This window comes from Procambarus clarkii, chromosome 58, assembly GCF_040958095.1.
Source record: "Procambarus clarkii isolate CNS0578487 chromosome 58, FALCON_Pclarkii_2.0, whole genome shotgun sequence".
In the NCBI taxonomy this organism is placed as follows: Eukaryota; Metazoa; Arthropoda; class Malacostraca; order Decapoda; family Cambaridae; genus Procambarus; species Procambarus clarkii.
In genome coordinates this window covers 9,744,948-9,760,057 of record NC_091207.1, presented here as the reverse complement: position 1 = coordinate 9,760,057, position 15,110 = coordinate 9,744,948, and the positions used below count along the sequence as shown (strand labels likewise).

General features: G+C 44.7%; 1 protein-coding gene across 1 annotated transcript in view; it reads right to left on the bottom strand.

The window, feature by feature from the left end:
- LOC123767978 (uncharacterized) overlaps positions 1 to 15,110 on the bottom strand; it is a 268,631-nt gene that overhangs the window by 92,222 nt on the left and 161,299 nt on the right. Inside the window, exon 13 of the mRNA XM_069306497.1 lies at positions 6,287 to 6,421. Coding sequence (XP_069162598.1) covers positions 6,287 to 6,421 — 135 coding nt within the window. The remainder of the gene's footprint in view (positions 1 to 6,286; positions 6,422 to 15,110) is intronic.

Sequence of the window (15,110 nt, the reverse complement as noted above, 5' to 3'; positions counted from 1 at the left end):
TCCTACTACCACACCAGGCAGACCCCCACCAGGCAAAATAAAACAAAAACAAAAGAAAAAACCAGCAAAAGCACAACGTCTCCAGGTGAACAGAACCCAGTCGCTATGCGTATATCAAACAGCTGCACAGTACCTCGTGCTCCAGCCAGCGACAAAACTACCTCCTACCCAAGGGAAAACAGGAGCAAGAAGCACCTCAGTTGAACCCCAAGGGCGGGCAATCACTGAGCAGCAACAGAACCACACAGAGGTAGTTCCCGAATGGCTCAGAGAAGATAACCCTCAAGCCACAAGGGCAGTACTTACAGGGCATCTAGGGAAGGCGGCCCTAGGTGCATGCAGCCCCAGTACTCTTGTGTTACTCATGGCTCGCACGACACCAAAACTGAACAACAACACCGCACTGCAGCACTGTTCAAAGGATGTACCCAGAGTCGATCAACCGTTCGCCCTCACAACAGCCTGTGAATTGAGGAGAGTTGCTGGTGTGGAGGTCTGGGACCCCCTGTCCTCCTCCCGGGGAGGGGGGTTGCGCAGACGGATGCGCGGCATTTGTGGTGATGTCATACTTGTTTCCTTGGTTTTGACTGGGGAGTTCTGTTGCTAGTTCGGCTTTTGGTTTGCAAATTATTTGATCTGAAGTAGTTTGTTTTGGAATTCCTACCTTTCTGGGTGCCTGACCTGGTAGATGGCAGACAAAGACTGCTTCCAATTAAACGGGGGTGTCTTTAGGCCATTGCTCCTCGTGCCTCTTTTGAGGGGGGCCCAGGTTCTGGCTCTGGTCCCAGTAGGCCTAGAACTCCTTCGATTGACTGTTGCCATGATCTAATACACTGTATACACACATCAGCCCGGTATAGCTCCAGGGAACCAAAGGGACTCTCCACAGAAAAAATAAACAGCGTTGAATGTAATGAAACGTTATTTTCTGGGTGAGACCCAGAGGCTCCCCAGAGCTATCCAGGCTGATATGTAACTATTGCTTTCTGGCATCAAAGTGCATTGAGTTCTTGCTGACCGGGAGTCACGAGCCAGAACCTGGCCCCCTTCAGAAAGGCACGAGGAGCAATGGCCTATAGAAACCTCCATGTTGTTGGGAGCATTCTATGTCTGCCATCGACCGGGTCTGGCACCCAGAAAGATAGGCACCCCAAAACAAACTCCTATTCTGGTGAAAATATTGCTACCGAAAGTCGAACGAGTGGACAGAACTTCCCAATGAAAATTAGCAAACGAGCATGACATCATTACGTTGCCGCGTCGCTGTCTGCACACCCCCCCTTCCCTGGGTGGGGGAAGAGGGGGGGGGACCCAGGCCCTTGCGCCAGCAATCCAACTGGCAGTTCTTAGGCTGGGTGTCAAAAACATGCGAAAACACCGCCGACCGGAGGGAGGAAGGGATGCCAGGGGTGCTTCCGGGTCTCACCCAAAAAATGGAGTTTCATTATGTTCAATGTTGGTTTTCTTGGGGGAGCTCCGTTGGCTCCCTGATCTAACTACCCAAAGGCTAGGAAGACTAGGAAAAATTCAGGAACTTACCCAGGAGGCGGTCAGTCCTCACTCATCAACGCGAAGTCAAGACAACTGGCTGCAACCGCCGACCCAATGCAACACAGGCCCAACCAGGTTTAGGGACATTGACAAGGTAGTGAGTGGCCAGGACCCTGTTCGACCTCCGAAAACCCCGTGCCCGAATGTCAACCCAAGACATGTTGCCAAAGACGGCAGCCAAAGTAGCAAACTTACGTCACTCCTGCAGCTCCCCCCTCTGGGGAGGGGGGAGCTGCAGGAGTGGTTGTGACATCATGCTTGTTTGCTTGTTTCCAGATTGAGAGTTCTGCTTGATAGTTCTGCTTTCGGTAGCAATTTTGAACCAGGTGGTGGTGTTTGTTTTGGGACGCCAACCTTTCTGGGTGCCTAACCCGGTCGATGACAGACATGGAATGCTTCCAACCACATAGGGATTTCTATAGGCCATTGCTCCTTATGTCAGTCTGAGGAGGCCAGTTTCTGGCTCGTGGTCCCCGGAATGCATAGAACTGGAATGCATAGAACTCCAATCGCATTGACTGATGCCATGGTCTAATACATTATATCAGTCTGGTAAGCTCCGGGGAGCAGGAGGGGCTCTCCACAGAAAATAAAGCTTTGAGTATATGAGTATACAGTGGTACTTCCGTTTTTAAATTTAATCCATTCCTAGAGACAGTTCGACAACCGAAAAATAAAAAATGAAACAAATTTTCTCAAGAAATAATGGAAATTGAATTAATCCGTTCCACACACCCAAAAATATTAAATAAAAAATACATTTAATACAAAATACTACTCCTATTTTTCATACATTACCGTATGTATGAAAAATAGGAGTAGTATTCTGTATTAAATGTATTTTATCTGCATCACCGGTTCCAGATTTTCCTTTCACACATTTCACTGCCTCTGTTATGTGACAGCCAGTCAGAACCAGTCAGTTACAGTCAGGCAAGCATTCACAGGCAGTCATAACCAAAGGCTGTCAAGAATTCACAGTTTTGGTAGCAACCGGTTTGGCATTTCAGGTCAGTCACACATTCACAGTCAGCCATTCATAGTCAATCAGCCTTTCACAGTCAATCAGGCATTCACAATCAAATCAGACTTTCACAGTCGCAACCAGTCAGTCAGTAAACAATTAGAGTTTAATATCAGGCGCTCAGGCAGGCTTCATCCTGATCCATCAGCTGGTAGCAAGGAAGCCCACCATATTAATACTGTCCAGATATGGCTGGGAGGGGGTACAGCTGGGAGATCCGGTGTGGGGGGATGGGGGGATGGAGGTAGCGGGGAGAGTGAGGGATGGTGGGATGGAGGTAGCAGGGAGAGTGAGGGATGGGGGGATGGAGGTAGCGGGGAGAGTGAGGGATGGGGGGATGGAGGTAGCGGGGAGAGTGAGGGATGGGGGGATGGAGGTAGCGGGGAGAGTGAGGTATGGGGGGATGGAGGTAGCGGGGAGAGTGAGGGATGGGGGGATGGAGGTAGCGGGGAGAGTGAGGTATGGGGGAATGGAGGTAGCGGGGAGAGTGAGGGATGGGGGGATGGAGGTAGCGGGGAGAGTGAGGGATGGGGGGATGGAGGTAGCGGGGAGAGTGAGGGATGGGGGGATGGAGGTAGCGGGGAGAGTGAGGGATGGGGGGATGGAGGTAGCTGGGAGAGTGAGGTATGGGGGGATGGAGGTAGCTGGGACAGTGAGGGATGGGGGGATGGAGGTAGCGGGGAGAGTGAGGTATGGGGGAATGGAGGTAGTGGGGAGAGTGAGGTATGGGGGGATGGAGGTAGCGGGGAGAGTGAGGTATGGGGGGATGGAGGTAGCGGGGAGAGTGAGGTATGGGGGGATGGAGGTAGCGGGGAGAGTGAGGGATGGGGGGATGGAGGTAGCGGGGAGAGTGAGGGATGGGGGAATGGAGGTAGCGGGGAGGGTCTGGTGTGTGGGATGATGGGGAGTTGGGGAGGGACTGGGGGGTGACCAGTTCCTGTATTAGTCTTAGTTGGAAGCTGGTCCACCCACTCTTCCACCCATCCTGCTACTCATCTGCCCACCCACTGTCTCCTGACTGCCCTGTAGGCCTACTGTGAAACTGTACCAAAAACGTTTGAATTTTAGTTTGTTTCTTCGTTGTGCGCTGCTTCATTATACTGTAATATCTTTCATACCCTTTAGGTGTCGATAATAATTTGAGTTGGGGGAATCACCATCCCCCACACCACTGACACCATCCCCCACACCACTGACACCATCCCCCACAACACTGACACCATCCCACCACCACTGACACCATCCCACCACCACTGACACCATCCCCCACACCATTGACACCATCCCCCCACACCACTCACACCATCCCCCACACCACTGACACCATCCCCCACACCACTCACACTATCCCCCACACCACTCACACCATCCCCCACACCACTCACACCATATGAGTGGTGTACTGAGGCAGCAGCGGCATCTCATTCAACATGCCCGACAAAAACAAATAGAGGCTAGCTAACCCCCCTAATACATCCCCCTCACCACTGACACACACCCATTTATTATGCATTCTTCATTTTGAATAAGGAATATGATAGAGCGATGTGTTACAAGCCACTGAAATGCTAAAATTTTCTCTCTTAATTTTGTGAAAAGTATCGAGTTATAGTATCCAGGCAGCCATGTGGTGTGGAGTCAGCAATCGCCATAATTGATGGGTTGACCGGCCTCAACTCGCACCCTCCTGTTCCCTGATGCCTTACCCCCCCTTAATACATCTCCCCTCACCACTGACATCATCATTTATTATGAACTCTTCATTTTGACTATAGAATATGATAGAGCAATGTGTTACAAACAACTGAAATGGTAACATTTTCTCAGCTAATTTGGTGAAAAGCAGACAGTGTGTGAACTTATCAATGTGGAAGCATGGCGGTGCCAGCCACATGTTGCCAACTATGTAGCTGGTAACTGTGATAACCAGAGCTCACCACTGACCCTACCTGCCTTCCCTGCCACCACCCAAGAATGCTCACCCCCCTAGAACCCACTCATGACCACCCAAAGCCCGCCCAAAAAGACCTCTAACCCACCCGAACTAACCCAAGATCGCACACCCACCTGAACCCACCCAAGCCCGCCCAAAACTACCCATCCCCACCTGAACCCACCTGCCTGAATTCACCCAAGACTGCCCACCTGCCCAAACCCACCTAAGAAACCCACCCAAGTCTGCCCACATGCCCAAAAACCCACTCGGACCCTCCCAAGCCTGATCAAACCCATCCAAGCCCTCCCACCTACCCAAACCCACCCAAGTCCACATACCAGACAGTTAACCATTCAGCCAGCCCACTTGCCTGCCCACCCACCTACCAGCCAGTTAACCAGGCAGCCCACCCACTATCCATCCTGCTGCTCTCCCAAATATGACTAAACAGTTACCAACCTTTTAAAACCTCTGGATTTAGCAAATCTTTGGATTTAACAACCTGGGTACAGACCCATATAGGTTCTTAAATGGAATGGCTAGTGTACTTCATTTTGAATAAATGTTTGGGAAAAGTACAATGGAACCTCGATTGACAAATGCCCCTCTTTCCAAATTTTTCGTTTTTTCGAGCTCAATTTCTTTGTAAAATTTGCCTCGGTATTTGAGGCTTGCCTCACTTCTCAAGTTTGTTGATACACATATAGATAGATCGAGCGCGTGGTGCACCTCAGTTTATGAGTGTGTCCTGCCTAGTGATGACCGCGCTTGAATTCTTTGTGAAGAATTTCATTGTGTGCTTTCTTGGTTTCTGAACATAAAAGTAATTATTATATATCATGCCATGGGTCCCAAGAATGTAAGTGGTAAAGTTCAACCTTACAAAATAGTTGTGAGGATGATAATAGAGAAAAAACTACATCTCATTCATAGTGAATGAATGTGATGTCTCACTATAGACAAGTGTTAAAACGTAGGGAAAAACAAGTGACTTTAGACAGATTCTTAGTAAGGCAAGCAAGCAGTGAACCACAACCAGGTCCTAATGGTATGCGAGCAAAATATAGGAGAGAGTACCCCAGAAATGTCATCACTGTCTGATGTTATAATGGAAGGGGACTCTCCTTCCAAACACTAACATTTCTCCTCCTCCCCCTCCTCACTGCTTTCCAGACTTCAACAAGAGTCCTCAATAAAGGTAAGATATACTTGTACATATTATATTAAAAAATATGAGTAGTAGTATTATGCACAAAACGTATTTTTTGTTAATATTTTTGAATGTGTGGAACGGATTAATTCAGTTTACATTATTTCTTATGGGAAAATTCCTTTTCGTTTTTTAATTTTCGGTTATCGAACCGTCTCTGGGAACGGATTAAATTTGTAAACAAAGGTAACACTGTATTTAATTTATATAGCTTGCAAAATACTGCAAAAGCAACTTATAAATCATCAGGAGACTCCTTTTAATACACTGTACAATATACCGAAAAACATTTTCATTATATAATTTTGGCAAAAATTAAGTTTACTTAACCTAACATGTTTTGTGAGAAGAATCTGCTTAATTAATTTTACAAGAAGAAAAACCCCATGCAAATCATAAATGTTATCTTGAGTATGCTGTCAATGGCAATACTTACATTAAACTAACTGAATAAGCACAATGTTAATTTTCTATTTTTATACTAATACAATGATAAAATGCTTATCAGGCATGAAGCATCTTTTACTATGCAATAAACTTCAAGAAAGATGTTATATACACTTACCCAAGTCTTCATTGCATATCTTTCCACTCCAGCCCTTCGGGCATTTGCAATGGAAATCATTGATGTGGTCTGTACACTGTCCTCTCACACATGGGTTGGAAGCACACTCATCAATCTCTGCTTGACACAGCTTGCCTGAGGAAACATATGTAGGATGTAAGTGGCTTTTTGCCAAAAATAAGGCTCTGAGTGTAAATTAATGCTTATTTCAGAGTCAATTGCTTGGTTGCTTCCCTGACCCACTGGCAGGTAGTAATGGCTTCTTTACCCACCATGACCTCTCTGGACTTTCAAAATAGTCTGATCACATAGCTGGGGAAAGGAGACAAATCTTAACTTGTTACCGACAAGACACTGGCTCATTCTTGTGCAAAAGAACATACATTATATAAACTGTTATCCACACTTCCGTGGAAATAAACATTCCATTCACCTGGGCTGTACGAGTCTCAAACCGTGGACAGCACACATGTGACGCCGACGCTCTATCAGGATGCTGCTTCTGGACACTTTCCTTTTTAAGACTGCTCATAGTCCAGTCGATAAAGCATCGGCCTCACACACGTGGGATCCACGGTTCAAGACCCATACAGCCAAGGTATATGGAACATACATTATACTTAATAAAAAAAACCACAAAGTGAACATTGAAATTGACAAATGTAAATGCTTGATGTACTTACATCAAGCTGGGTAATCAGTCACTCCCTCAACCACCACAAAGCGGCACCACCACTACCACAACAAAGTTGGCAGAGCCATCAACCTCACTTGTTTCCAAGTTAACCAAATTACTCAACAACAACATGACAAGAAGGAATGGACACAGCTAAGGAAGTGGCACAGAAGGCTTTATTTCACTTAATGTCCAATTTTTGAACCAAGGCTCCTCAGTTGTTATATTGAGCAAACTTCGAAGAAGGAAATTGCTACCTGTGTTAAACGTAATGAAACGTCTCTTTCTGATAGAGCCCCAGTGCCCCTCTGAAGTTACCTTGCTGAGATGGCTCCCCACTACTGGATCATATCAGTTGTAGGAGTCCTGTTTGATCTAACTGGGATCACAGTCAGAACCAGGGCCCTAACAGAATAGGCAATTATTAACATCATCCTCACCAGAAAAGCATCCAGAAAATCAGCGAAGCAATTCAGACAGCTGCAAGGTTCATAGAAAATTAAGAACTGAAACAGCCAAACAATTCTGCAAACGATTAATTCAAAATGATTGGATAACTCAAAACTAGTTCGAACCCATTAGTACTAATGGCCATCACCATGTGATTTGGAGCTCCCAGCCAAAAGCCAGTTCCCAGTCAATCCCGTCACTGATGTTGACTCGCGTAGTAGTGCTCCCTGGATGCCCAATAGCAGCGGATTCCGCTGCTGCTGCTCGGCTAAATGCCAGCCATTCATTGAGCTTTATCCTGAAGGGACCTTTTGCTTGTATATCATTCCATTCTTTTAAACCTTAACCCCTGTGAAGCACTGAGTTCATTGTGACATTCCCCTTGTGTGCACAAAATCAAGTGTTCGCAATTTTTTTTTTTTTTTTTATCTCTGTAAAATGATAAATTCCCTTCCCTGAACATGTACATGTAAAAAAAAACTGAAAAACTCCACTTACTTTTGCTGTGGGGACGTGGAGAAGGGGGTGTCACAAGCTGGTGACTTTTTTTTTTTTTTTGCAGCGATATTCCTGCGCGGGCCCTAAGCCTCTGGCTGGCCCACTAAGTGTTGCTTGTTTCTGTTTTACTTGGGCGGAGTATGAGTATTTATTACTCGTATGGTCACTTCAGTAAGATTTTGCCATGTGTTTAACAACTTCTTCTACTCTGTTGAATCTAAGTTGAAATCTTAATGGGTTTGTAACTGTGTACTGTGTTAGATAATGTTCCAGTGGTCTGTCGGGCATTTCTCCACAGTATTGACATTTCCTCTCATCTTCCAGAACCTGTAAGCCTATTTCCCATGCACATGGGTATCCAAGCCTGATGCGATGTAAGTGTACTTCTGTTGCTCTACTGCTCCCTTTCATCAAACTAAGGGGTTCATAGTTGGTTGAATTCTTGTACCAACCCGCAGATCCTGATGTTGCAACTGCTGTGTTGTGGTCTTTTGCATTGCTCTGTTTCTAATTACTTTCTTAATCTGTGATAGACTCTTGTGGTATGTAAATGTCTACATTTCTTCTCTTAGTTGCAAGTTTTGCAGCTTCGTCTGCAATGTCATTTCCTATTATTCCCACATGACTTGGCACCCAGTTAATAAGTACCAGTCAGCCTTGTTGTTTGAGTGTTTGCATTAATGATATGACATTTGTGATCAGATGTATGTTATCACATATGTGTTCTTGTTGAAAGGTTTCAATGATGGTTCTCGAATCTGTATGTATGATAACATGTTGTCGGTGTTCAGCAAGAGCATGTTCCAAAGCCTTTTGAATGGCTAGCATCTCTGTTTGTAAAGTCGAACACCCATTTGAGAGCCTCCAACTATTTACAGAGTTTCCTGCTTTAACTGCAGCTCCGGTTTCTTGTCCCTGCTGGTCTACTGATCCATCTGTGTAGTAAGTGAAGCTGTCGGATGCCATGTTTGCTTCTATATGCATCTGTGAAATGTTACGTAGCAGATGAGGATTTGTCTGGTTCTTTTTTCCTTCAATAACCATAATCTTAAAGTCTGCTGGCGGAGATTCCCTCTGAGCTGGTCACCTGTGCGTGAAGTTCCCAGAGGCGGTCGTGCGCGCCATTCAAGCACCGCGATTTGCCACAAATATATTTTCAATGATTTGTTCTATGTACTGTCTCCACTCGATCATCCGGACTATATGGGAAGGACCCCCAGCCGGATTATCACATTTTTCGGATAATGGTACTTTTTCACCTACGAGTCCAAAAGTGACCATTTCCAACTATTTTTATACTACAAACAACATAATTTGAATTGCCTTGCCACATACAATTATTAAATATTCAACTAGAAACCTCAACTTACCTTGTTGGTGTTCGTCTTCTTGATTGATGCCACACATCTTGAAGTTAAAAATTCTTAACAATTTACGTAACCTATACTAACACAACACTAAAATTAACACTTAAAATTACTGTACAGTTCATTAAGCTAAGTTAGTTTTGACTGCCAGCTGCTGAAGCCTCACTGGTTAAAGGCATTTGGGTTGCCTGTGAGGCCTCACTTGTTGAAGGCGCTTGCTTGCACCTCACTTGTTGAAGCGCTTGCATGCCCTCACTTGTTGAAGGTGCTTGGCTTGCCTGTGACGCCTCACTTGTTAAAGGCGCTTGCTTGCGCCTCACTTGTTGAAGGCGCTTGGCTTGCCTGTGGTGCCTCACTTGTTGAAAGCGCTTGGCTTGCCTGTAATGCCTCACTTGTTGAAGGAGCTTGGCTTGCCTGTGGCGCCTCACTTGTTGAAGGCGCTTGGCTTGCCTGTAGCGCCTCACTTGTTGAAGGCGCTTGGCTGCCTGTGACGCCTCACTGGTTGAACAACACGTAACTTGTCTTTAATTGCTAGGACAATCTTCTTCCTCTTAACACTTCCAGAACGATTGATGCTGCTACCAGACATAGTCTTGGCCAAAAATGTTCAAAGTTACTATGAAAATAAAGTTATTTAAAAAAATATTTCACTAATGGCGCAGCACTGTGTATAACACGAGGGACGGATGCGCATGGGTTGACCAGAGTTGGACGGGTCCACTTGGGGTGGGGCAGCTATAGCACTTTACGTAGGCCGCCAGGAGGAAAAAAATTCACAATATTTTTGAAGGAAACTTCAGCCTGTGCACAATGCTTTTAGGAAACTTATTTATTTGTTATTACATAATTACTAGTACTTATTTCATTTGTTTTTGGCTATGATTAATTGTTCTAAAATTAATGGTACTTCCTGTACCCAGGTGGTCCCTCCTGACACACCCCTCCCACCCTCCCAACACCACCCACCCACCCCACCCCCTCCTCCACAGTGCGTCTAGAGCCACAGATAGGATTAATATGGTATGGCCGTATTTTCATCCAGCCAAACCAGCTTTTATCCGGTTCCTGTGGCCATTTTGGCCGGATATTGTGATAACTTTATCCGATCACGATTTTGGCCGTATAAGGGCGTTTTCCGGATGTTTGAATCCCGGATAATCGCGGGGTTACAGTATTTCCAATGCAGTTTCATTTGTTTGTTTTTTATCGTATATAATGCATATTTGTGTTCTTTACAATATGTAAACTGTAAAACATTCATAATTTTCCATGGAACTGTGATACATGTGTCAGTAATGTGTCCATAATAAATGTGGACACATTAAATGGAGGAGAAATATTAGTGCGTCTGGCCTTGAGGGCAGCTGCCACCAGCTGACTGTGTGAGTAGCTACGTCTTTGTGCCTTTACTCACCATACAAGCTTAGATGTACAATTATGGTGAACAAAACATGTAAATACTTATATATAACGTCTATGTATAGTGAATAAATGCAAAAACTGTATTGTGGGAGGAGAATGAAGGCGAGTGAGGTGTTGTTGAGGGAGGGAGTGGCAGCGAGTGGCTGGCTGGTGTGTGGCGGTTACTCCTCATTGCATTTTGACTCACAATACCAACTTAGTGGTTCGTTATGGTGAGCAAAACATGCATATACTTATATATAACCTGTGTATATAGTGTAATAACAGCAAAACTATTTGTTATTGTTTTATGAACATAATAATTGAATCACTAATATGCACACCATAATTTTGAGAACAGCGATGGTTCACACATTTTATTATATAAATATATCACAATTCACTCTATTGAATAATATTACTGCAAAAAACTAAGAAAAAATCAATCGGAGACATTGAAATAATTAGGTAATAATACATTTGTGGCAACTGCCGCCTGACAGCTTGGGCGGAGTAGACCTTGTTTGGCGATGGCTCTGTCAACGCCCCTTTTTTGCCAGACTTCCCTACCCTATTGCGGCTAAAATATGCCCCCTACGATTTTTTTTTATTATTTTTTCCGTGATCAGGGAACAAAAATGAACATGAAGACGAAAGAATTTTTTGGAATTTTTGTTGTTGTGCCTGTGGGTGTTAAAGCCATTTGGACCCCTCGCGGTGTGAGGGTTAAGGCACTGTATACACCAGTTGAAATGTGCTCCTGGCGGTCCAGGTTCGAGTCACTTCTGGGGTATGGAGTTTTCATTTGCATATATGCTTGAGAGCATTCAAGTTTGTTCGCATTTGTATTGCTCACGTAGACCCCATAAAAATGAGGTGATTTGATGTAAAGCTGTGCCCAAGATTACCATCAAAGTGCCATCGGGGTGGTGGTTCAAATAGACTCGGCTATCACCACTGTCTTTTGGCCGTTCCTCGGTGGCTTGATTGTCTTAGTTGTCAGTCTGGCTCTGAGGCGGCCGGGTCAAACCCCGCCCCAGACAGTTCCCTTGCTGTCTGTGTGGAATGACCTTGCTGCTGACCGTGGCTTAACTGTCTGGATGGGATGTGACTGCTAACCTTAGCAGTCCGTGTGCAATGTGCGTGTGTGCTGATCTTCTTGAGGTTATCTTGAGATGATTTCGGGGCTTTAGTGTCCCCGTGGCCCGGTCCTCGACCAGGCCTCCACCCCAAGGAAGCAGCCCGTGACAGCTGACTAACATCCAGGTACCTATTTTACTGCTAGGTAACAGGGGCATAGGGTGAAAGAAACTCTGCCCATTGTTTCTCGCCGGCACCTGGGATCGAACCTGGGACCACAGGATCACAAGTCCAGCGTGCTGTCCGCTCGGCCGCACGGCTCCCGGCTTAACTGTCTGGGTGGGGTGTGACTGCTGACCTCAGCAGTTCCTGTATGATTTGCGTGTGTGCTGACCTTGACTTAACTGTCTGGGTGGGATGTGACTGCTCACCTTAGCAGTTATGATCACTACATACAAAATAGTAACAGGAATTGATAAAATCGATAGGGAAGATTTCCTGAGACCTGGAACTTTAAGAACAAGAGGTCATAGATTTAAACTAGCTAAACACAGATGCCAAAGAAATATAAGAAAATTCACTTTCGCAAACAGAGTGGTAGACGGTTGGAACAAGTTAGGGGAGAAGGTGGTGGAGGCCAAGACCGTCAGTAGTTTCAAAGCGTTATATGACAAAGAGTGCTGGGAAGACGGGACACCACGAGCATAGCTCTCATCCTGTAACTACACTTAGGTAATTATACTGTACCACCACTGACTTCTTAAAAGTCTTTCAATCAGTTCCTGTACGATGTGCATGTGTGCTGACCTTGGCCTAACTGTCTGGGTGGGATGTGACTGCTAACCTTGGCCTAACTGTCTGGGTGGGATGTGACTACTAACCTTGGCCTAACTGTCTGGGTGGGATGTGACTACTAACCTTGGCCTAACTGTCTGGGTGGGATGTGACTGCTGACCTTGGCCTAACTGTCTGGGTGGGATGTGACTGCTGACCTTGGCCTAACTGTCTGGGTGGGATGTGACTACTAACCTTGGCCTAACTGTCTGGGTGGGATGTGACTACTAACCTTGGCCTAACTGTCTGGGTGGGATGTGACTGCTGACCTTGGCCTAACTGTCTGGGTGGGATGTGACTGCTGACCTTGGCCTAACTGTCTGGGTGGGATGTGACTGCTGACCTTGGCCTAACTGTCTGGGTGGGATGTGACTGCTGACCTTGGCCTAACTGTCTGGGTGGGATGTGACTGCTGACCTTGGCCTAACTGTCTGGGTGGGATGTGACTGCTGACCTTGGCCTAACTGTCTGGGTGGGATGTGACTGCTGACCTTGGCCTAACTGTCTGGGTGGGATGTGACTGCTGACCTTGGCCTAACTGTCTGGGTGGGATGTGACTACTAACCTTGGCCTAACTGTCTGGGTGGGATGTGACTGCTGACCTTGGCCTAACTGTCTGGGTGGGATGTGGCTGCTGACCTTGGCTTAACTGTCTGGGGTGGGATGTGACTGCTGACCTTGGCCTAACTGTCTGGGTGAGCAGTTTATTTGGGGTTATATCCTTGGGAAAGTCTGTAGTTCGACCTTGAGAGGGGGCTGCGATACAAGTCAAGAGTATACATGCTGCAGGCTTCCTGTCCCCGAAATATTTTTTATGACAGAGTGCTGGGTAGACTGGACACCATGAGTGTAGCTCTCATCCTGTAACTACACTTAAGTAATTACACTTAGGTAATTACTCAGTACTTCGGAAGTGAGTAATAATCAATGAAGCAGCCCATGGTACACAGCACAACTTCACTCTCGTTGCACCAGGTACAAATAGATTTTCACTTCCTGTTTCTTTGTTCTGTGCTTGCAAATAGCGCACTCACGTACACCCTTGGCTTTAGTACCTGTAGGTGATATGTAGCCAAGCTTGTGAAGCGTAAGGTAATCTTGAAAAGATTATAGGAAAAGATCAATTTGTTAAGTAGTCTTGAAAAGATCGCTTTGTAAGGTCCCTAATGGGAAGAGATTCAGTCATTCTGGAAGAGATTCAGTCAATCAGGAACAGATTCAACTATTCTTTTATTTATTTATTTATTTATATACAAGAAGGTACATTGGGGGTTAATGTACAGAAAATATAGAAATTAAGTTGAATTTACATTCTTATAAAGCCACTAGCACGCATAGCATTTCGGGCAAGTCCTTAAACTAACAGATAATTTTTTGATAATTTAACAGTAAAATTGACAAAAAATGTTTACATGTACTTTATAGTTATACTTTACAGGTACAGATAATTTTAAGTAGAATGATTACAGTAAAATTTACAAAAATGTTTACAGTTACATTGCAAGAAATTTTGACACAAAAGCAGATTAGAATAATACACAATAATAACAATACACAACAATGAAACAAGGATTACTAGGTACATGAGGATAACATTTCAGGGTTATACATTGGTTCACTGAAGCACAATATGAGGATCATTACAAGGAATAATGCAGTAGAATATGCACTCAATACAACAACCATGATATCAGATAATATCTAAGAGTATAATGGTAAAGTAATATGGCTTAGGTACAAATATTGGGGGATTGAGTAGCACTAGATACAGTGTGAAGATAAAGCACTTGGTAGAAAACTATGAAGATGAAATTAGGTACTTTTTGGTTTTATTTTTGAATAAGGCAAAAGTTGGACAGCTTTTCAAATCACTAGGGAGTGAGATCCATATACTAGGTCCCTTTATTTGCATAGTGTGTTTACACAGATTAAGTTTGACAATGGGGATATCAAAGAATTTTTGGGGATTTTTTTTTTTTGTTGCGCCTGGCGGTGTTGCAGGCCAAAAAGCCCTTAGCGGTTTAATGGTTAAGGACCCCTTAGTAGCTTAACCACTGTGATGAGCTGTGTTTATTGGGACATTCCACCTGTGCACCGAAAGTCAAGTTTTCCAAAAAATTTTTTTGATCTTTGTAAAATGATAAATTCCCTTCCCTGAACACGTACATGTAAAAAAAAAAAAATAATAAATTCCTCTTACTTTGGCTGTGGGGACATGGAGAAGGGGCGTGTTTGCTTTGCGGCCGTGCATGAGGTTCCCAGAGGCGGTCGCCTTGCCACAAATATATTATCAATTATTAGTTGTATGTATTTCCAATGCAGTTTTATTTTTTTTTATCGTACATGATGCATATTTGTGTCCTTTACAATATGTATACATTAGAACGTTCATAATTTTCCATGGAACTGTGACTCATGTATCAGTAATGTGTCCACAATAAATGTTTATTGTCACAATATTACTTGCTCAAAATTCACTAAAATTACATTATGTACAGTTTCACACACTACACAGTAA